This window comes from Camponotus floridanus, unplaced genomic scaffold (genome assembly GCF_003227725.1).
Source record: "Camponotus floridanus strain SB8 unplaced genomic scaffold, Cflo_v7.5 scaffold11, whole genome shotgun sequence".
Taxonomy (NCBI): domain Eukaryota; kingdom Metazoa; phylum Arthropoda; class Insecta; order Hymenoptera; family Formicidae; genus Camponotus; species Camponotus floridanus.
In genome coordinates, this window is record NW_020229226.1 from 326,814 (window position 1) to 351,912 (window position 25,099).

Genomic DNA, 25,099 nt, shown 5'->3' on the forward strand with positions numbered 1-25,099 from the left:
AAAGAATATCGTGTTCCTACATGTTAATCTAAAAATACTAAAACGAATTAATGCACGCAAAAATAATGAAGACAAACGTGATTATGAAGTCAACTTCTGGAAAATCGAAAATTTTCAGAAATTTCTCTTTTGTACATGAAAAAAATCAGGGAATTCTCATAAACTTTTACTGGGACTAAAAAAATTTTTTTTAAATTCATTTTTTGATAATTTTATTATATTATAATTAAAATCAGCAAATCAAATTATGTGTGCTTAAAGTATATTATAAATGCAACTATCTATATTTTTTTACATATTCAATGTCTTAACGAAATATTGAATTATGTAGTATATATTTTTTTATTTTTTATTGTAACTTTATCTCTAGTAATAAAAAAATGAAAATGTTATGCAAATAAAAAAATGTTCTGAAAAATGATCTTATAAAAACTATTCAGTTTATTTATATTCAGTTTATTTCAGTATAATTATCAACTTTTAAAAGATTCTGCATTTTTTCTTTATACGAATGAAAAGAAATATTAAAAAACGCATACAACAGAAAACTTATTTTAAAAAGTTACATTAAGAAATCTTTAAAATGTTTTCTTTACTTGAAACTTTGAACAAAAATATCCAATAGAATAGAGAATTTTCAGCAGGGTTGGCATGTTTTAAACAATGTGTTTAAAACTTGTTTAAAACAATGGACACTGTTTTAAACATTTTTGTTTTAAACTGTTTTAAACTACTGTTTAGAATCATTTAAAATATCGCAAATAAAATATATAATTATTTGGAAAAGAAATTGTAAAAAAAATCGAAAACAAAAACTAAGATGTGTATATTGCAAAAAAGTTTTTGTTTTAGTGTTTTTAGTTTTTTATCTATATTTATGTAACATATAGATATAAAAATATAAATAATAAAATAAAAATGATAAGATGGATATTATTTTAGCAGAATATTTATTTTTGGATATTAAATAACAATTAATACAATAAAGATTACTTAGAAGATATTGACTGACTTTACATTTTACATTTTAGCATTTTAAATTAATAGTACATAACTCATAGCAGGTCAGTAGTTCTAAAAAAAAAGTTCTTCTTTTAAAAAGAAAAATTGAGATTTTTTATTTTTCTTTTATTTATAATTTATGTTGAGAGTTAAGCATGAGGTTACTTAATAAGAATAGGAAAGGAATCAAAGTATTATATATTAAATATTATTAACTAGAGTTTTTTTTCTCCAAAAATAAATATTCTGCTAAAATAATACCCATCTTATCATTTTTATTTTATTATTTATATTTTTAATAGCGTTGTCAATTTTGGCAACGTTATTTACAGTTTAACGCTAGCAAAAGAATTTAAATTTAAATATTTATACAGATCAAAGCTATTAAGTGTTTTTTTGCTTGTTTAAAACATGCTTTTTTTGTTTAAAACAACACGTAACATGTTTTTTTTACTTTACTTAAAAACACGAATAAAACAAAAAACATTGTTCTAAACAAACAAAAAAACAATGTTTTTTTCTTTAAAATAAAAAAAAAACAAGTTTTTTGCCAACCTTGATTTTCAGGAAATCTTTTTATAAGATTAGACCGACGATTTTTTTTCAAATACCGTTTAAAATTATATATTCGTTCTAAAAATTTAAATAAAAAAAATCTGTTAAAAATCTGTTTTTAGAAATAGAATTGCAAATCCATTCAAATGCGTTGATTACATAGATTGACGGAACTGTTAACAACAATTAATACTACGTGCAATTCAAATCGATAATAGCTCACTGCTTAATCGCATTACTCTTATGAATGTATGCTAAATTTCGTGCTTGTAAAGCGTGAAATGCTGCCGTTAGCTATTTTACCAATGAATATGTATATTGCTTCGCAGAGCCGTCCAGGAAATCAAATCTCTATTGTAGAATAGTGGGAATAAGCGATCAAACACGAGCGGATACTGAAATGCACGAGACGCATAACATGTAATCAACCTTTCTTTTCGCATTCTTGCAATTTTTTAAATTGATTTTAGCGTCTGAAAATACTACGAATTTTATTATCAATTTTCTATTCACACCGTAAAAAAAAAAAAAAATTCGTGTGATGGATATCAGCCTTAATATCACTTTTACACAAATATAATTTCTTCATAGCATCTCTTATATAATATATTTACAGACGAAAATTTAATTAAAACTTTAATACTAGCATAATTTTCAAAGTAAACGCAGAATAAAGAATCAATTTTTCCCTGACACAGCGAGAACGCCCGAAAATTGCAACTGAAATTAAGTACAATTTTCGCGCGAATGCTTTTTCATTAAATATTACAGTCAATCCCGAGCCAACGAGCGTACGCGGTGTCACGAAAGGTGAAGGATAAGGTCAACATTTGAAAATAACGCAAAGTTATTCGATGAAAACGCTCTTTCAATTTTATCTACCTAAAGACAACTTACAACAGAGAGTAACTATCCTCAAAAATTTCCTGAAAATTCCTTGATCTTCCAGATATTTTGTTTAAAATTCTAGATAAAGAAAATATTTTCTTTAAACATTTCCTGCTGCAACTTTCTAAAATAATTTTTATATTTTTTTATGCATTTTTTATGTTTTTTACTCGTACAAAGGAAAAAACACAGAACGTCTAAGTTTATTAAATTTATAATTATATTTATTAAATAATTATATTTATTAAATTTATTAAATTATATTTATTAAGTAATTATAATTATATTTACTAAAATTATTAAAATGTAAATGTACTGAATTTTTGTCAAATATAATTCTTTTCCGCTTGCATAAAATTATTTCTTTTCTATCATTGTCAAATACTACAATATTATTAAATATGTATATATATAATATGTATATTGAATATTTCATTCAGTCATTGAATATGTAAACAAAAATAGATACATATTTATAATATATTTTAAATGTATAATTTGCTTTGCATGTTGACCCAATGAAATTGAAAGCAAAATTCAAAGAAAGAATTTTTTTTGATTCCATGAAAATTCCTTGTTTATTCCAAATACAAAGAGCTCTCTAAGAATTCTTTTTTACATGTATAGAAGTAAAGATGATCTCAATGAAAAATATACAGGGTGGCCCCGAACGTTCCATCCAGACTTTGAGATCTTATAGGAAATTTAATTCTGAACAAAAAATTTCGTATAAACATGGGTCGAAAAATGCTTCCTTAAGAAGTTATCGCTCAAAAACCTTTGATGAAGGAAGAGCAAAAGGTGAAAAGAAAATAAAATAAAAAGAAAATGAAACTAAATAAATTTCTTGAAAAAAACGATAAAAATTAAAAATAAAAATCTTTTTCTTTTATGAAAATAAAATAAAGTTAGTTAAAAAAAAAATTATTTTATTTTGATAAAAGAAAAAGATTTTTATTTTTTATTTTTATCGTTTTTTTTTCAAGAAATTTATTTAATTTCATTTTCTTTTTATTTCATTTTCTTTTCACTTTTTGCTCTTCCTTCATCAGAGGTTTTTGAGCGATCACTTCTTAAGGAAGCATTTTTCGATCCTTGTTTATAGGAAATTTTTTCTTCAGAATTAAATTTCCTATAAGATCTCAAAATCTGGCTGGTACGTTGGGGCCACCCTGTAGAAGTAAAGATGATCTCAATGAAAAATACATAAGACGCTTTAATGTAGCGAAACAATGTACATAAATGGCGTTGAAAGTAATGCCTCTCGTCGAACAATACTTCCATACAATAATATAACGAGACTTACCGGCACCAAAAGCCTGTTGTCCATTTTTGTCGTCGGTCGGGGTGCCCTCTAAACTCGCGGGACCGCTGTCCGCTCCACCGGTTGCACTGTGAAAATATTTTCTCCGTGAATTCCGCTTTTTATCCGATAACAGTGTTGGATCGTCGCAAGTGAAATATTGGATTTCGAAAGCTTCAGTTTTATAAAAGTAAACATCTTTCAATAATCAAGTATTATACAAGTATTGCGGTAAATGACGTGATTTTTTTCTTACAAAAATACATTTAGATTTTTGAAATTGTGATTTCTCGAATTATATCACGATAAATTTTATGAAAAGTTTCATATCGAATATAACATTGTCATACATGCGACTTTAAAGGAGTAAATGCGATTGTAAAATATGTCAGAGTTACTTGTGTATGTTTATATATTATGCTCCTTTTTCTGAACGACCAAATCATAATTTATTTATTAGTATTAAATAGATTTAAAAAACCATTTCATTGGATTGATGCATTCAAATAATTTTAAAAAATTTTTTTTCATTCATATAACTATTATATAACTATTATATAACTATTATATTCATATAATTATCATATAATTCTGATCAATGCTCTTTTTTAAATAAGTTTTTCTTTCGAATTGTAATTAGAATTTGAATAAAGTCAATATGATAATTCAATCGTTTCGATAAGATTAGTTATTTTTTAATCAAACCATCAAATATCATAATTTTTTCATTTTCAAATTTTTTATTTTAAATTTAATAATTAGAGATTTTAAATATAATAATTAGAGATTGATTAGAATTTGACTCAAATAATCAAAAAATTTTACATTTTTTATTGTTGAACAGATACACATTAAACAAATAATAATAATAATTAAATCAATATCCAAGAAAAAGGCACATAAAGTTTGGAAAATATAATTTTATAAGAAAATATATCGAAAATTTCTTTTTAACCATTTTTATATGTTAAATATTTTTTTTATTTAAATATCCTTTTATAAAATTCAAAATAGTTTGAGAAAATTATTTAAGTAAAAAAAGCTTTTTTTTAAGTAAAAAAAGTTTAATCATTTTCAATGTACACTCCCTTAAAGTCAACATAGGAAGAAAAATTGAATGTCCATAAAAAAAATTAATATCCGGAAAGTAGAGTTAAAAACACGCATTTCTGATATTTTCGCACTTTAATCTTCTCAGTTTTGATCGACTTAAGATTGCGAAAATATTTTTCGCGACAAAAATATGAAAAATATTACTAGAGATTTTCCGATCGTATCTTATTGTCTCGCAGATTAATTAAAAAATGAATGATGAAAAGGTGATATTAAAAAGTGCGTGTAAAAGTTTAACAAAGATTTAAGAAATACACAACTACCTGCTTGCGTCATCATCCTTTACTTGTTCAGCAACGGGAGCCTGGCTCTCCTGGGGCACCTGGCTCTCTTCTGTCTCAGCTGACGGTGGAGCCTCACCCTCGCCGCCTCCGGCGCCGCGGCTTAATCCAGGTATACCGCCACTCAACCAACCGGACATTTGATTCTTTACTCCGGCGAACATTTCCAATTTATTGCCCTTCGGACTGCCAGACAAGAGAAAAGATCGTTTTAAATCTGACGTTTCACAAAATCTCGTCGGAAATTCTGGATAAAAGGAATTTCGCGACTAGGGTTGCACAAGACCCAAGACAATATTCGTAAAAATATTGTATTGAATATTTTGAAAAATTTAAATCTTGGTCTTGAGTGAATATTGGTAGCAAAAATCTCGTCTTGTATTGTCTTGTCTTGATTTTATTAACAATTTTTTATCTAATATTAAAAAAATTATTTAAATAATATTTAACAATTTTTGTAATATAATTTAAAATATTCGTAAAAATATTGTATTGATATTGAAAATTTTGAAAAATTTAAATCTTGGTCTTGAGTAAATATTGGTAGCAAAAATCTTGTATTGTCTTGTCTCGATTTTATTAACAATTTTTTATCTAATATTAAAAAAGTATTTAAATAATATTTAACAATTTTTGTAATATAATTTGAAATAATTATTACTATTGTATTATATTTTAATTATAATTATTAATATGTAATCGATATAAATGCCGTCTATTTACTTAAGAAAACATTTACTATTTCATGGAAAACAGAAATTAATAACTATTTACAGGCTCCAAAGGAATGTGCAGATATAAATATTTTGGAGTGGTAAAACAATCAGGTTCATATTTATTCCACATTGTCAAAAATGGCTCGAGACATTTTAAGTTCAATTGTCTCGTCTGTGCCAGTAGAAAGACTTTTCTCAATAGAAACTCCGACTATGTCAAAAAATAAAACCAGATTACAAAGTAAATCTTTAAAGGCACACCAATTCCTGAGTGAAATGCTTTTTAATGTCTAAAATTTGCGAGTTTGATTTCTAATTTATAAAAATGTTATATTGTATTAATATTAAATGTTTTTAAATTTATCAGTATAAATGTTTTTATTGAATAAAATTTTTTTAAATTCGTATATAGTGATAAGAGAGAGAGATTTTTTCATTTACAAATATAAATATTTTAGTTTTTTTGAGAATCAATAATCTTGACAAGACTAATAATCTTGATAGTAATAATCTTAGTCTTGGTATTGTCTTGATAACTAATTAAAAATCTTGATATTGAAATTCAAGACAAGACAAGAGAATATCAAAACTAATCTTGGTATTCGCGACTTTAATGGAAAATACGTACGCTTTTCACACCACCGTATATTTAAGCAAAAAATTGAGTTCTTAAAGGGGTTCGAGATAACGGAATAATGTAAAATAATAATATTAATTAAAATTGTAAAATGATAATGCGACTCCTTGTAATAATTAAAATTGCACAATACTCAAGATAAGATATTCATCAAATATTCTATTGATATTGAAAATTTTTTGAGAACTTACATCTTGAGTTTTTGTAAGAAAAATGTCGTCTTGTATTTTGTCTCGATTTTATTACTAATTTTTATCTAATACTAAACGATTGTTTAAAATAATATGTAACATAAGCTTCATAATGTATAATAATTTATAAGATAATTACTATTTGCCATTTATTTATTTTCCAAAATAATATATTATGTATTATTTTTTCTGAAAAGGTAATTGCACACAATGATGCTAGAATGCAAATGCAATTTACACACATACTAAGAACTGCATATATGTGCTGCATGCAAAGTTTTGTGTAGCTAAATAATTGTCTAAAATATTATATTATTATTTAATTTATTTATTATATTTAATTTATTATTATAATAGTTTCGAAATTTATTAATGCAAGTGTTTTAATTTATTAAATAAATTTTTTAAGTTCATATATTTTTTTTTAATTCACAAATATACATATCTTATTAAATCTTAAACTTTTTTTAAATCCGATAATTTGGACAAAATCAATAATCTTGACAATTTTAGTTTTGATGTTATTTTAAGAAAATCAAAAATATTATTTTAAGCTTTTCTTAAATTTCACAAGACAAAACAATATCAAGATTGATATCTCATGCAATCTTAATAATAATGTAAACAATGAGACCGAATAAACATAATCTGTTTGTATAATGTCATTTCCGTTTCAAGAATATTGTAAAATGTACGTCTGATAATATTTAAAAAAAAAGAAAATACAATAAAAATCACAAATAGACATATAAAATCGATCGATTAACGCGAGGAAATCAAATTAAAGCGCAATAGCTTAGATAGAATTACAAACGCGATCCTTTTAATCGTTTCCCAAAATTCAGGGATATAAAAGTTTGTCTCGTTTAAAAACTTTCTTACTCGGCCAAAAGTTTACAATCTCGGAGGAACATGAATGTGATTTACATGCATCGTCTTATAGCAAAGCGACTAATTATTACACAAAAGACTTGCAGCAACGCGAGACAAAATCCTCAGCGGTACTAATTATGCTTATGAATCTCCGGAATATATTAATGAGAATTCCGAAATGCATTACGAGACATAAACTCACAATAATATAATTTAATTGGTACATATAATGATGTATAAATAATTTAATTATATAATAATAAGTGATAATGTGCAGATACTTATTTTAAACACAAATATTTTTTTTTAAGAAATTAGACAGGATGTCTAGTTAATTTTCATAAAGAAATTCCGCGAAAATTCCCTGATCTTTGTCCAAAATTTCAATAAAGAAAATATATATTTTAAAAACTTTTTTAGTGCAACTTTTTAAAATAATTTTTTTTTATTGTATACACATTGTATATTGTGTATACATTTTTATTCATACAAGGAAGAAAACGCAGAGCGTTTTTAAGTTTGTAAATATATTAAAGAAAAACTAAATAGCACGCATAAGATGGACATTTTTCACTTTTACAATATTTTCATTCTTTTATCACTAAAAATTACAATAAATGACATGTACTGTATATTCATTAATTTGACATTTCAAGACGTTAAATTATGTACGGAAATTTTTGTAAACAGAAATTATGTAAACAAAAATTGTGTAAACAAAAACTATTTAAACAAAAAGACAGATATATATTTACAATGTTCAAAATTTTTTAAAAATTTAATTTATTTGATTTGCTGATTGTTTACAATGTGGGAGCAAAATTGTCAACGAAAGAATTTTTTTTAATATCCCTGAACATCAGTAAAATTTCATAATTACCTGATTTTTTTCATATATAAAAGAAATCCCTGAGAATTCTTAATTTTTCAGGAAATAGGAATAGCATTCTGAATTACAATAATAATAAAATAATAAAATAATAAATATAAAAAATAATAATAATAAAATAATAATAAAATAATAAATATAAAAAAATAATAATAATAAAATAATAATAAAATAATAAAATAATAAATATAAAAATAATAATAATAATAAAATAATAATAAAATAATAAATATAAAAAAAATAATAATAAAATAATAATAAAATAATAAAATAATAAATATAAAAACTCCATTTATATGACATAGTTTCGATTAAATTTCTATCGCGAACAAAACTCGATAACGTCACGTGCGAACGAACGTCATTATTACCGAACACGCACATCGCGGTTTCCATTTCGTAAATTCCAGTGTATTCGCCAGGTGAACGTCGAACACGCGGACGTTGATTTCGCGCAAATGCACGAGTCGCTTTGTGTATTGACATTTGACAGGTACTACATTCGCGACGCACGCATCAATTCGCGATAAACAAAGGATCGTTTCGACGTTGCGGTGTCGTTGAAAAATCACAGAATGGCATACGAACATTTTATTGTTGCTTATTACGAAGGCCACATGTGTGTTATGTATGATATTATCGTCTGAGAAACACATTCCATTCTTTGAGTCATTATTGATTTGTTATTTAAAATACGAAAAAAAGGAGAATTTCTCGAAAAATTAGAAAATTTTTTATTACAGTTCGAGGTAATATTTTTTCTCGAAATTTAATTCGAAAAGGAGCAAACTGGGGATATATTTATCTTACATTGTAATAGGACAAACTCGGAAATTTTTAAAACTGGATTAAAATAAATAATAATAAAAAATAATAAACAAAATTCTTAGATATTTCGATCTTCAAATAAATCTTCTTCAATAAAAATATAAGGATGTATCAATATTAAATGGTCAGTTAAATTGTATAAAATTGTAGTTTCAATAAAAAATACTTTAGTCGAGGATCGAAACATCTAAAAAAAAATTCCTGAATCTGATTTATTATATTTCTATTTGTGTGTATTTTATTTTTTAAAATTTTAATTTTTCAAAATTTGTACTATTCACAAAATAAATATACAGGGTGTCTCAAAACTCATAATAAATCTTTCAAAGACAGATTCCTGGGATCATCTGAAGACGATTTTTCCTCAACAAAAAAAAATGTCGAGGCACTAATTTTCGAATTATAAGTGATTGAAAATTCGTAAACTAAGCTTTGTAGAAATAAAATTTTAACAAAACCACATTCTTCGATTAATTTTAAATAGAGTTTACTTTATAAAATAATTTTTTTTAACTAACTTTTATTTTATTTTCATAAAAGAAAAAGATTTTTATTTTTTATTTTTATCAAGAAATTTTTTTTCAAGAAATTTATTTAGTTTCTGTTTATTTCATTTTCTTTTCATTTCATTTTCTGTTTATTTCATTTTCTTTTCACTTTTTGCTCTTCCTTCATCAGAGGTTTTTGAGCGATTACTTCTTAAGGAAGCATTTTTCGACCCATGTTTATACAAAATTTTTTATTCAGAATTAAATTTCCTATAAAATCTCAAAATCTGGTTGGAAGTCTGGTCGGGGCCACCCTGTATAATATATACAACGATCTGTATAATATATACAACGACTATTAATATGCGTCAACGCATATTACACCGTGAATGCTTTTAAATATGCATCAAACTATGAAATTAACTACGCACACGTATTAATAGAAATAAAGTTTACTTTATATCACAGCATCATCAAATATTTTATGGACCTAAAAATCATGTCTCATAATTATTCTACACAACCGTAAAATTATAAGTTGGCAATTAAAGTCCAACGAGACAATTAACATTGGAAAGATACATAAGGTGTGCCGAATTTAAATGTCGACTTTGAGAGTGCAAGAGGGATCGAAGAGAAAAAATCTTTTAGAAATTTGTTCGTTTTTGCTTCGTTTCGAAGAAATCGAAAAAAAGAACAAACGAAAAAGTTTTCTAAAAAAATGTAAAACAACAAACAAATTATCAAGTTTTTCGAAAAGTGCCGTGAGATAAAAGTTGTTCGACATGGAATTAAAAAAAAGAGAGTGAATTAAAATCCTCCTAAAGTAAAATTGTAAATAAATGCACAACAATGCAGAACTATTGTCATATCCTGTTTACCTTATTTTGCTTTTACTTGACTTGAGAGTGTAATGGTTATGTACGTTTGAATAATACTTTCATTAAGGCAGTAACGAAAAAGAAATAAATATAAAGAAATAAGTGAAAAAATATAAATAAATATAAATAAAAATATAAATAAATAAGTGAAAAAGTGAAAACTTTTCGTTTTACAATTTTCTTCAAAATGAAAAACAAGCAAATCTATAGGAAAAAAAATCCCTTTTTCATAATTTATCGATTATCCACGCTTCCGAAGTCTTGACATTTAAATTCGGGACACTCTGTATATTATAACGAGTATGAGTCTCAGGATTGTTACGTGTGTGAGAAACTACGTTTGTTACAATTAGACGTATATGCTATTGCAACTTACATCTAAAAATATGACAAGAGACGTTAAAATTCGAACTTCCCATTTCCTGAGGTAAAAAAAAAAAATAAAAAATGATCGTAGAATTTCTCTGCATTTCTAAGAAGGAAAATTTCACGAAATAATGCACGAGGAATAATCTGAGATATCGGTCGCGCTACTCTTTACGTAAGTCGCGAGCGTTATTGATCTAATCTCGAGAATGCATCCACCGCTTTTCAACGGCGATTGAGAGACGAAAAGTTTAAGGCAAATTTTCATTTGGCGCTCGACGCTCATTTTCCAGCGTCAAAAGACGTACGATCAAAGAACTGTCAAATTGGTATCTTTATTTTCAGTCACGTCGTGTCTCTCGACGCTGAAAAATAAGCGTCGAGCGTGAAGTGAAAATCCACCCTAAGGGAGGATTTTCACTTGACACTCGTTTTTTAATGTCAAAAAACATCATGCGACTAAAAATAAAGATACCAATTCGTCATTTTTCGATCACATGATGTCTTTCGACGCTAAAAATGAGCGTCGAGCGTTAAGTGAAAACCCACCCTAAGGATGGATTTTCACTTGACACTCGTTTTTTAGCGTCAAAAAACATCATGCGACTAAAAATAAAGATACCAATTCGTCATTTTTCGATCACATGATGTCTTTCGACGCTAAAAATGAGCGTCAAGTGAAAATCCACTCTAAGGGTACCTTTCATGCCAGCTCGCGATCTCTGCCGAGAGATCGAATCTCGAAAGCGACTCACTTCGCTCGCAATGATTGAAACGCGCCAATTGACGATTTTTCGTGAAAATCGGGAGTCGAGCTTCGCGCATCTCTCGTTCGAAGGATGCTGTAGCCTGTCAACGTAATCCGGCTCGAGAGGATCGATCTCGCGCGGCTGACATTTCGCGGGACGGGTCAACGGACTGGAACCGTTTCGGAGCAATGATAGCGCAGGTTATGGTAGATAACAGGGGACGGCGTACCTGGTGTTGTTCTTTTTCTCGAGATCCACGGCGCTCTCGGCTTCCGGGGAGGCGACCGGAGGCTTCTGCTCGGCCGTCTCCTCGCCGCCGTTCTCGGGCTTCTTCCCCATCCAATTGGACACCTGATTCGTCAAGCCGGAAAACATCTTGCGACGTACGTCAACGAGCTCGCTCCTGGAGTTTGCACCTCTCCCTCTCGATCTCTCTTCCTCCCCGGTAGATTTATATCCCTCTCTCGCTTTCCCCCGCTTCCTCTCGACGTTTCTCGCTCGAGTACTCGGCGGAATCGAACGCGAATATCGCCGAAGCCCTCGCGGGACCGGAGTGACGGAGATACGGCGTTATCTCGTCCGCCCTCGCGACAGCGCAACCACGAACTGCGTAAGTCGCACGTGCGCGCCGCGCAGCTCGCACGGCGCACCGTCCGGCGGCGGCGACGGTGGCGCCGGGCGGCGCGGCCTTGCGCGGCCGCTCGGCGAACTAGAGCCGCGCCGCTCATCGATTCGCGCGCGCGCCCCGCCGACTTTCCGAGCGTCAATTACATCTCGCGAGGAGTAACAACCGTCGAGGAGACCGTTGTTGTTACATTGCAGCGATATTGCGGTAATATTGCAATGTTGCTGCGATGGAATAACAATGCTGCGGGGATAATATTCGCGAGGGGCGATGATGTGTCGCGTGATTTTTTCGGATCTTGGAATGATTGATGATAATTTCGATTTCGAGTCGAAGGCAGATTCTGGTATTCAAGATGACTCTGCTGGAAAATTTAACATTTCGTAAACACAAAAAGCGAAATTTAACGAGAGCTGTATTTAATATATGCATGTAATATATACATAATTCTGCCGATTAAAATTTGATCGCTTTTATTATGGATGATAATAGAGATATATTGACATGTATAGAGTATGTATTTCTTATACTAAATAATATTCAGAGTATACAGGGTGTTTCAGACCACGCGTACCATTCATTTAAAAATTAGAGAAGTGGTTATTTCAAAAAAGTAAAAACATTTTCTTTATAAATCGAGTGCGCTCTGTCGAATGGTGATATTTTCAACTTCTGGCTCCGGCCGGAAATAGGCGATTCAGACCGGAAATGCATTTTTTTAAATGGAACCCCCTATTTTTGATTACATATTCTTGTAGCTTACCTCGAGAACTTTCCAAAACACTATAATAAATTATTTTTCCATAAAGTACTTTTCGAATTACGAGGCTTGAAATTATTTCTTAATTTTACATAAACGATAAAATATCTTGTAAAATATTCATTTTTTGATTATTTTACCTTGATTATTTTACTTTTATGTACAAAATAATGAGAGGTATCAATTGGTGTAAAGAAAACACATAATTGTTTCTAAGAAAAGATATGTAATTTGCAATTAATAGTTCCATATTTTTTCTTAAAAACAACTGTATGTTTTCTTTACATCAATTGATTCCTCTCATTATTTTGTACATAAAAGTATTAAGATAAAATAATCGAAAAATGAATATTTTACAAAATATTTTATGTAAAATTCAGAAATGATTTCAAGTCTCACAAATGGAAAAGTACTTCATGGAAAAATAATTTATTATAATGTTTTGAAAAGCTCTCGAGGTAAGCTACAAGAATATGCAATGAAAAATAGGGAGTTCCATTTAAAAAATGCACTTCCGATCTGAATCACCTATTTCCGGCCGGAACCAGAAGTTGAAAATATCACCATTCGATAGAGCGCACCTGATTTATAAAAAAAATGTTTTATTACTTTTTTGAAATAACCACTTCTTTAGTTTTTAAATGGGTGGTACGGGTGGTCTGAAACACTCTGTATATACAGAAAGTTCCAAAATTAAATGATCAAATTTTGTCTGTATGTTTTATGGAAAAGCAAGAAAAAAATGTTATATGTATAAATATTAGTTCGAAAACATTTTATTAGAAAATTGTAATAAAAATATATTAAACATATACGAGCTGTTAATTCCAGAAATAAAGCCCATATGTAATCATATTGTATATATAAATATATATGTATATATACGTGGCGTAAGTATATATAAAATGTGTAGAAGAAAATATATAATTTTATATAACTAATATATCTTTTTAATTATATGACATTATTAAATAAATAAGAGGAAATTAATAGTTTGGCATTCATATAAGTTAAAACAAGGTAAACATGAAATCCATAAAGTATTAAAATTCAATCTCTCAACAATGTCAAATTTCTATTAAAAAATGATATGATATTGAAACATATAATTAAATATATTTTTTTCAATAACATGATAATAAATGCACGATAAATTAATAATCAAAAAATTAATTTTAATTACAAATGAATAACTTATGATTCTTGTAAATCAATATTTATATATACTTTTTATTTTTCATAGAATATACTAAGAAAATTTAATCATTTAAAAAACTTTGGCACATTCTGTATATATTATATATATATATATGTATATATCATATCTTGATATATAGTAAAAATAAATCATTTATTTTTTTCAACATAAAAAATATAAAAATAAATATATAAATAAAATATATATTTGAATTTTTTTCATAAAGATAATCTTTAAAAGTAAATTTTGAAATCCTTTATTCCTAATCCGATATTCCTTTTTATTAAAAAAATTTAATTTAATAACTAATAACAATAATGCAATAATGTAATAATTTGCTTTACATTATATATATATATGATCAAAAATCATTATCGCTATGATTATATATATGATTATATTATAAAATTTCAAAAATCATTATCGCTATGATTATATATATGATTATATTATATTTTATGAAAACAAATTTTCATTTTCTAAATCAAAGAGTTCCAATTCTAATTTTGTCACAAGACGAATAATAAATTATTAACATACGTATAAATAATATACCGATAACCACCAACTCATATCCATATCTCGATCTAGAGCTTAAATTTTGTAAAAATTGATATTACAAAATGATTAATGATACAAATTTATAAACTTTAGAATTATTGAATCGGAATCTTTATTGTATCCATGAGATTGTCGTCGCGGAAGCGTCATAGAATACATTAATCAAACAGAATAATGTCTACCTTGATCGGTGAGGTGAAATATCTGTATGTTCAACGTTCAGAAGACATAAATAGACGTTAACGGGCATTATTCCTGTCATTAAAGCATATCTAGCACGCGATCCTTTTACGACTTAAAAGGTGTGATAAGAGCGGAAACATCAACAAACGTCTAACAACTTACCGTTATCCAATACTTGCAATTCAATATTTTACAAGTTTAACGCATGTCGTGCTAAACTTGTGCGATAGCTCGCTACACATTTCAGAACACAATGATATTAAAAATATCCGTAATTTATTTCAACTGATCAGAGCGAGGCAGTTACAACAATAATAAGTGAGATTTACACATTTGTACATTCATCCGCTCGCCTCTAAATTATCGTGTAGCGTCGATATGTCGTGCGGAAGCACCTTATGTCGCGAGATAAGACGCACGTGATGCGTGACGGTCGAGGACACGTGTATGTATGTACAATCGATGAGACCAATAGTATGTGGTAACACGATGGTGGTCGAATTTGCAATGTCCGTTACTTGTGAGACTTGGCAAGACTTCGGTCGATCGTGGTTATACTTAATCTAACCGTACAATATTGATTTATCACGTAATATTAAGACCAAGTCATACGTATCACAGTTTGGCACCCAAAAAACTTAATCGACATTACGTAAAACTTGTAACGAAAACGATGCCAATTAAACGTTAATCAGATGTCAGATTTTTACTTCAGATCAATTTAGATATTTTTTTTTAGATTTTAGAATATTGTCCTTTTCCGTTATTCCAGGCGATATTTTAATTCGCCCTATTTAGAAATAATTTAAAAATAATTATGTGTCTATAACGCCTGATCGCTGACAGATCTGTGTCTTGAGACGCAATTATATATTATATATATGTATATATATATATATATATATATATATATATATATATATACGCACTCTATATATGTATATCTACACAGGGTGGCCCCAAACGTTCTAGCCAGAGATTTTGAGATCTTATAGGAAATTTAATTCTGAACAAAAAATTTCGTATAAACATGGGTCGAAAAATGCTTCCTTAAGAAGTTATCGCTCAAAAACCTCTGAAGAAAGAGCAAAAAGTGAAAAGAAAATGAAACTAAATAAATTTCTTGAAAAAAACGATAAAAATAAAAAATAAAAATCTTTTTCTTTTATGAAAATAAAATAAGTTAGTTAAAAAAAAATTTTATTTTCATAAAAGAAAAAGATTTTTATTTTTTATTTTTATCGTTTTTTTCAAGAAATTTATTTAGTTTCATTTTCTTTTTATTTCATTTTCTTTTCACTTTTTGCTCTTCCTTCATCAGAGGTTTTTGAGCGATCACTTCTTCAAGAAGGATTTTTCGACCCATGTTTATAGGAAATTTTTTGTTCAGAATTAAATTTCCTATAAGATCTCAAAGTCTAGGTGGAACGTTCAGGACCACCCTGTATATACGCACGGCGGATCCTAAGAGGGAGTGGGGATTAAAACCCCCTCTTGCAAATTAAAAGAAATTAATTTTGCTGAATCCGCTTAAAAAGTATACGTAAAGAAAAATAAAGCTAAGCATGAAATCAAAAATATTAAATCAAATAATTTTGCAGAACCCCCTCCTCCCTCCCATTATCGTTGTCAGGATCCGCTAGTGTATATACGTATATATGGTTTTAAAAAGTTTAAATATAACTTGACGATTATCTTTCCATTTTCTTGTTCGACATTAAGATATATTGGTCAGATACACTACTCTACCCGTTTCAACCACTTAAATAATAACGTGAACGTTTCGCAAAACACGAAGAAATAAATATGTTCTTAGTTTCGTCCCCTAGGAATGTATATCTAGTATATTTATCATCAGTGAGCTGATGAAGTTGCCTTTGCATCCTCCAGAGGTGCTTGTTGATATTGATACCTGAAACAAATATTGATTCCATCAGAATAAGAAGTAAACGATATTGAAACACGTGTTCTGTGACATTAAACAATATAAATAATGCAAGAAGTTACGAGCAAACGAAATACAAAGAAAACAAAAAGTTGGCAAAGATTCGCTTATTTAATTAATTCCTTCAGCAGAGCTAAAAGTTTTACAGAAACGTGTAAAAATAATCGAGAATAATCTCATTTCTACATATATAAGACTTATTAAAAGATGAAAACGAATCAGGAATAATAAAAAGTGTTCAAAAAACATGATATCTATTAGAGATGTAAATAAAAAAAAGCTTTATAAAATCTTTATAAAATACGATCTTTATGATACGATTTTTATACAAGCTATTTTTTTCAAATTTTTTTTAACTGTTTAATATTTGCAAGTTAATTATTTCATTGTTTTTAATTTTCTAAATTTTTTAGTGATGTAATTATTATTTTTAATTATATAAATATTTTTATTAGATATAAAGACACAATTTGTAATTTTAAAAAATTTTTTTAAATTATTTTAATCATTATTTTAATATAATAAAAAAAGCTAAAGTTTTCGATTTATTTTTTTTCGAAAATAATTTTAATACGATTGTTGGGAGAGATTAAAGTGATATCAAATACGATTCGAATAATTTTTAATTAGATGCATAATAAAAATTTTTTTTGTTATGTATTTAATTAAAAATTATCCGAATCATGGGCGTGTTTGATATAATTTGCTGCAAAAGACTTATTAATTCGTTAAACTTTTGAAAAAAGATAAATTAAAAATATAAGAACTTTCGAATTAACAACAAAATATGAAGAAGAATAATATTATATTTAAAAAAATAATGAAAAAGAAATTTATTTTTATAATGAAAAACATGTTTTTTCTTCAACGTTTGTTTCCTATTAGAAAAAAAATCGATTTTTTTTTACATCTCTCTACTTGTATAAAACTTTTATAGTGCTTAATATGAAACTCCCGAAACAGAGATTTCAAGGAAGGCGAATTTATCAAACATTTACAGATAGCGAAAATGTGTCGAGATATTACGTTTACTCACCTTAAGGCTCTCGTTATTTGGTATATAGCCGTAAACGCGACAAAGAGATTAACACTAAAGAGACCCCAATTTCTTGGGATAATAACTAAGGAATATCTGGTCCAGATCAACCCCGTGATCCCCAAAGCACCAGATTGACTGACGGAGATCTTTTCCGCTGGTCTTCGCAGATCACCAAGACCGGCAACTACGAGCCCCTGCAGAAAAGAATAATTTGAATAATATTTTTTTTATTCATTTTTTTATAATTTTATTTTTTTTATTGCATTTTTATTTTACTTTCAAAAAAATAGCGAACCTTAAGCATTATGATGTAGCGTATTCGTTTTGAGTTTGATCGCGTTTCCCTTTGAATTTTATTTATTTTTGTTTTTTTACAAATTGGAAAATGCACATAAATAAGAATTATTTTTATCACAAAGTTATCAATGTGTACAGATATAAATAGCGAGACGCGGCAATCGAATAATCTGACTCACAGTTGATGTGTCAAGTTTTACATTTATATTATTTTAATTTATCGCGACATTTTATGAAATGTCATTCGTCATTGAAATAAAATGTTCAACAAGATTGAATATTAATAAAACGCATATTTTCATTCAAAAATAAAATACTTGTTTTATGTAATAAATTATATATTATTTTATTTTGTATTATATATTAGAGAGAAGAGAGAGACTTTAATATATAATATATACAATTTTATATTTAAATATATAATATATATTTTTTACAATTGTTATAAAATTATCAAATTATAAAAGAAATCGTTACAGTATGAATAAACACAGCATTTAGATTTATTTCTGGTAGATATATATGTCTTTCCAACATTACATTATGCAATTGCCTTGCAAAAGCAAGATTGGTATATTAATCATATGCAGGCATAGCATTATTCAATCATACGACATTCTTGTAACACTTTTTTTAAATCAAATTAGAGAATAAATTTTTTTAAAGACTGAAAGAAAAAAAATTGAAGTATTATTCGAAAATCACAATAATTTATATTTATATAACACTGTTAATAATGTGTGCAATGCACTGTTGTAATGTAATACTGTTTAAATTTAGATTATCTCGATGTTTATTAGTTAATTTATTACAACGAGTCAATAAAATTGATATATTAAAAAGATAGACATTTTTACTGACCCATTTGAAGACTGGTGCCCAAAAGAAGATGGTCTGCGGACCTAAAAAGGATATGGTAATTAACATAAATTACGAAGAATATTATGACGAATATTATGACGCTCTTATAATCTACAGTGCATTAGCTAAATGTTTCATGCCTGCAACACATTTTCCTCTCAATTATCTCTTGCATACAATTCTTTAAAGATTCTCGTAAAGCTATTTTAGTTTAAAATAAAAGATAAATAAAATAAATAAATGTAGAAAAATATATCTATAATATTCCATAATATTCCATATAAATGTAATAATAGATATCCACACTCAAATCTTGTGTAAAAAAATTTCCTTAATATTTCCTGATTTTTTAAATATTTTTAAATATTTCAAATATTTTTTTAAATATTTTTTAAATATTTTTTAAATATTTTATTCGAAATTCCAGATAAAGAGAATATTTAAAAATTTTCTGGTACAATTTTTTAAAGCAGAATTCATTATTATATACGTTTTCTAATGTTTTCAAATATTAAACTTAAAAATAAAATGACTGTTAAAAAAAATTAAATAGAGATAAACATTTTTTCATTTGCATTATATTTTCATTTTTTTTGTCACTAAAGATTACAATAAAGAATAAGTACTGTATATTTAATATTTTATTAAGACATTAAAAATATAAATATAATATATTTTAAACACATAAATAATTTGCAATTGTCATCATTTACAATTGTAATAACGAAATTATCAAAAGGAAAGAATCCTTATCTTTTAATTTATTGCGATCTTAGGAATTTTTTACAAAAAATCTTTTTAATTCTTTTAAATTTCTTTTAAAAATATTCAGAAAACTTTAACCCTCTGGGAATTTCTTAAGAAATTTCTTTTAATTCTTAAAATTTCTTTTTTAAATTCTCTTTAAAGAAAGAAATTTCTTAAAAAACTTGTCCCGGTAAAATTCCACAAGAATTCCTTGATTCTTTCAGGGACAAGGGTAATCCTTAAAAATCTCCAACCTTTTCCATATTTTTCCAGGAATTAAACAGCCATTGATAATCAATGCGACAACACATTTTCGCGAGCTGATCGACCCTATTCGCTCTATTTATCCGAGCTTCCGCTCTAATAGCGCGAGTAAATTCGTTAGAGAATAGCTTTAGCACAAGCCCGAAGCTGCGCAACGGCCTTGCCTTCATTCATGTTGTAATTCGGTGAAGGTGCGACCGTTTTGCCAACATTTTGGCGGAAAATAGAACAAGTGAACATGAAATATCAAATCGTGGATTCGTGACTTCATGAAGTGCATGTTTAAAAAAAATGCAATTTCCATTCCTCCAATTTAATCTTAATTTACTTAATTTAACTTTAATCTAATTTAATCTATCTACATCTACAATCTAATCTATCTCCTTTTCATACAAATAATATCTTCCATCAATTAGTATTATTGCTACTCCATCTGTATTAATAATAAATTTATAATTAATATCTGTGAATTGTACACTGAATCTGATATCGTGGATATATATTAAATATCTTCGTATCTTCACTTAAATATTTTCAAGCACCCTTATATCTTGATATCAAACGTTTTCGAGTACTCTTCAGGTTGATAATATCGTAAAATCCTTGGTAAAATCGATCCCATACAGCACAGAATATTGCAGCAATATTATTAATATTATTAATAACAAATTAATATATAAAATAATAATATTAATATTAATATATAAATATTAATATATACATATAAATATTATATAAACATATATAATATTATATATAAATATTAATATATAATATTAATATATAAATATATATATATATATATATATATATAATAATATTAATATTAATATTAAATTAATGTATAAATAAATATATTATTAATAACAAATTGCAGAAGGCTACAAACAGAATATTGTAGCAATATTATTAATATTTATTTGTTATTAAATTTTGTTATTAATATATATTAATTTAATATTAATATTAATATTATTATTTTATATATATATATTTATTTATACAATTTGTTATTATTAATATTGTTACATTTGTTATATGTTGTATTTGTAATATGTTTACATTACAATTTGTTATTATTAATATTGTAACATTACAATAAAATTACAATTATTATTGTTGTATTAATCGCTACACAGAATATTGCAGCAATATTATTAATATTTTGTTGTAACATTACAATATTTCTGCAATATTGCTGCAATTTTCCGTGCTGTATGGGATAAAATTCGTAATGGAAAATGTGAATTCGCATGAATGACGTGCGTAGAAAGTTAACTCGCGCGACGTGAAATTTATTAAAATCCACAGCGAGATATGCAAGACCTAATTTAGGAACGCGACCTTGGGGAAAGGCAATTGTACGCGAGTGTCGCCTTTTACGATCTTACGCAAGTCTTACGCGATAATAAGATGCGGGAAGAAACATTTGCGTTTCTGATCGATGAGGATAAGCTCGAGGATAAAATCGCCGATTAATCAGAGCAACCTTTCCGCGTCTATTATTATTTTGCGAGGGAAAAAAAAGAACACACTTTGCGCGGAAATTAAAAAAAAAATCACCAATCGTCGCCCCGAGATCGATCGAAGAAATAACAAAGATATACAGGGTGGGCGATTTGAACGCAATCTCCAAGAGAGGGAAATATTATTTATTATTCAGTAAACACACGTCACTCTTCATTTCTCTCTTTCTCTCTCTCTCTCTCGCTCCGTTTCTCTCTTTCTCTCTCGCACCCAGGCACACGTGCCACCTGATCGATCACTGTACTGACCAGCTGGATGTTTCCACAGAGGCTGCAGTCCTTCGGGCACGAACTTGCCGATGGCGTTCATCGAATTCCTGTAGATTACCGACATGGCTCGATCGATGGTCTCCTCGAATACGAGAGATACGCGGATCGATAACTTGGTCGTGAAAAATCGGATGATCGTGAAATTTCCACGCGACCGAGAATCAATGACAACGCAATCCGCACGCTGTGGCCGAGAGGCGCAAAGTGCGCCGATTGGTCGCGATGACGCTCGCGCGATCTCGCTGCCTCCCTCGACCTCGTCTCGAATCCCTGCTGGTTCCTCCTCCCTCCTCTCTTTCTCTCTCTCTCTCTTCCCCCTCCCTTTCTCACCGTCGACGATGGATTTGCGCGCGTGTATACAGGGTGTCGTTTAATTGGCGCCTTCTTTTTAAAAAAATTAATATAATTTGGAAAATTAATTCTAATTATAAATTTCTATTAATTTACTAATTTCTAGAAATTATTTCTATTAATTTTTAAAGTGCTTTTTTACTATATCTTTTACTAATTTTAAAAATGAAAAATTTTTCAAAAAAATTAAATGCTCCAAAAAATTGATCTCTTATTCATGCATACAGATGATATGAATTTTCGCGTTCATTTCCTCGTTTTTAGCTTATTAATTTCTATAAATTACTAATTTACTAATTTCTATAAATTATTTCTATTAATTTTCAAGGTGTTTTCCTGTTTTAGTATATTTTTTATTAATTTTAAAAATGAAAAATTTTTCAAAAAAAATTAAATGCTCCAAAATATTGATCTCTCGTTTATGCATACAAACGATACGAACGATACGATTTTGCGTCCATTTTCATGTTCCTAATTTTCCAAGTGATACACAGAGTCGCAGATTTCATAGCTCGCGATAGTTTAAATTTAAAGTGTCTGGCGCGTACATACATATATTCAGGGTGTCGCTTAATTGGCGCCCACTATGGAAAATTAGGAACGTGAAAAACGGACGCAAAAATTCGTATGTACGCATAAACGAGAGATCAATTTCTTGAAAAATTTAATTTTTGAAATTAGTAAAAAGTATAGTTAAAAAAGCATCTTGGAAATTAATAGAAATAATGTATAAAAATTAGTAAAAACGAGAAAATGGACGCGAAAATTCGTATCGTTTGTATGCATAAACGAGAAATCAATTCTGTGAAGAATTTAATTTTTTTGAAAAATTTTTCATTTTTAAAAAATATAGTAAAAAAGCAATTTAAAAATTAATAGAAATAATTTGTAGATATTAGTAAATTGATAGAAATTTATAATAGAGTTAATTTTCCAAATTATATTTTTTTAATTAAAAATTTCTTTAAAAATTGATAATTTAAGAACTATATTTTCGTAAATAATTTTTTATTTATTTAAAAAATTAATAATAAATAATAATTTAAAAAATTATTTTTCGTAAAAAATAGGTGTGCCAATATTAGATAATGATATTAAAAAGAAATTGTATTATTATTCAAAGCCCAGTAATTACTGTCCTAAAATTAATATAATAACATTTTCACAATTTTGACTGAGAGCTCCAAATTCTCGATGAAATGTCCAATTTTACAAGAAGTTTAAAAATATATATCGTTAAAAAAATTTAATCTCAATTTGCAAGATGATATTAAATTGTTGTATTTTTCTTATTTGTCGATTATTAATCAAATGATTACCATTTCAAAATTCGAATAGACAACGTTTATCTCTAGGTCAGAAATATCATGTTTATTTATTTTGGAATTTCGCATTCGTAGACATCTTTAATTCTTTAATTTCATTACCGTTTAACGTGCGACACGTATTATCTTTCTGTGTTTTTATCGTTTGAATTCGATCGATTTCTTTTCGTATCTACAGTGGTTTTTTCATTGGTATATTTTTATTTATTTCTGGAAAAATAATTGGTACACTTTTTACTTATTTATGGAAAATTCTATTATTTTTCGTAACCCAACTGCTATCTAAAATTTCGGATATTTGCCTGCATATTTTTAATTTAGTTTCAAAAATTTTCAAGATTTGTACTATTGATACTTGATTCCTTAAGTTCGTTTCTTTTCAAATTATATGTTTTGTTTTATTAATAAATCTTTTTTTATCATCCATTTATAAAGCTTATAGTTTGTTACAATATATATATATATATATATATATATATATATATATATATATATAATTAGAACATAATCTATTAAAAATTAATGGAATGACATGATAAGATAGTGCAAGAAGTCAGTAAGCTCTCCAATTATAGCAAACAAGCATCAAAGATTAACTTTTACACACGTGATATTCTAAAAATATCACCAAATGTTCTTTTAACGATAATTTTTTTGTTCAATTTGGAAATTATCATTTATTACATTTCCAACACATATTTTTGTAACTAATTGTAAGCTTCACATTAAAATTCTATTAATTCTAAATAAATTCCACCTATAAAATTAATTGTAAAGTGTAGTTTTGTCATCGGTTCTCAAAGTTTAATTTTCAAAGAATCTTTCTTTTTCAATTTGTTAATATATATATATATCACTATCATTTTTGTTTATTTCGAATTAATTAAAAATAAATTAAAATAAATATATGAAACAATTTACAAAATCTTAGAATTATCTTTTCCTACTGTCTTCCATAAGTTATGTTAGGGACTTATTTTTAAAACTTATTTTTAAAAAGACAAAATAAAAAATATAAACATTCTAATTTGCACAGATAAATCTACTGCCGGATAAAGACAACAATACTTCTCTTCAAAGTCTTTCTTTTCCAAACGTTCGCTCGTTGGGAGCATAAATATTGCAAAATATTTTCATCATATAAGAAATACAGAATAAAACACATATAAACAAAATATTTACTGTACATGTCCTTGATGTAAGTATAGCTGAGTTATCTGTATGAAATATATTAAATGTGACTAGAGATACTTCAAGGAGTGATCTTGCAGAAGACCTTGCTCTTACTGACATTGGCCGAGAGTTTCGAATCGGATACTCGGATGTTCGCCAAATCGTCTCTTACGACGGTTAAATTTTCTATTAATAAAACAAAGGTATTTGTTCC

At 27.5% G+C, this 25,099-nt stretch overlaps 2 protein-coding genes across 7 annotated transcripts in view; both read right to left on the bottom strand.

The window, feature by feature from the left end:
- The window catches only part of LOC105257855 (synapse-associated protein of 47 kDa), a 149,201-nt gene extending 136,819 nt beyond the window's left edge, over positions 1 to 12,382 (bottom strand). For 4 of the 5 annotated variants that reach the window (XM_025413810.1, XM_025413821.1, XM_025413798.1 and 1 more), the window contains exons 1-3: positions 11,990 to 12,382; positions 5,122 to 5,328; positions 3,752 to 3,837 (exon numbers count right to left, since the gene is read on the bottom strand). In XM_025413810.1, the coding sequence (XP_025269595.1) occupies positions 3,752 to 3,837; positions 5,122 to 5,328; positions 11,990 to 12,135 (439 nt within the window). In that variant the 5' untranslated portion in view covers positions 12,136 to 12,382. The remainder of the gene's footprint in view (positions 1 to 3,751; positions 3,838 to 5,121; positions 5,329 to 11,989) is intronic. The other variant, XM_025413802.1, reaches the window with a different exon arrangement.
- A 4,052-nt stretch (positions 12,383 to 16,434) lies between these two features.
- On the bottom strand, positions 16,435 to 25,040 carry LOC105257853 (mitochondrial pyruvate carrier 4). 2 transcript variants are annotated; one of them, XM_011268753.3, is made up of 5 exons: positions 24,895 to 25,040; positions 22,016 to 22,420; positions 19,230 to 19,270; positions 18,069 to 18,265; positions 16,435 to 16,999 (listed from the first exon to the last, which is right to left on the bottom strand). In XM_011268753.3, the coding sequence occupies exons 2-5, from the start codon at positions 22,098 to 22,100 to the stop codon at positions 16,942 to 16,944; spliced, it is 381 nt and encodes a 126-aa protein (XP_011267055.1). In that variant the 5' UTR covers positions 22,101 to 22,420; positions 24,895 to 25,040; the 3' UTR covers positions 16,435 to 16,941. The 2 variants fall into 2 exon arrangements, with proteins under 2 accessions (XP_011267055.1, XP_011267056.1); XM_011268754.3 differs by having other exon boundaries at positions 24,900 to 25,009.
- Positions 25,041 to 25,099: the final 59 nt, after the last annotated feature.

Coding starts and splice junctions, on each gene's coding strand:
- LOC105257853 (XM_011268753.3), bottom strand. CDS start 22,100: ATGTCGGTAATCTACAGGAATTCGATGAACGCCATCGGCAAGTTCGTG. Junction 19,271..22,015: donor TCTGTGGAAACATCCAGCTG/GTCAGTACAGTG, acceptor TATCCTTTTTAG/GTCCGCAGACCATCTTCTTT. Junction 18,266..19,229: donor GGGCACCAGTCTTCAAATGG/GTCAGTAAAAAT, acceptor TCTTTTCTGCAG/GGGCTCGTAGTTGCCGGTCT.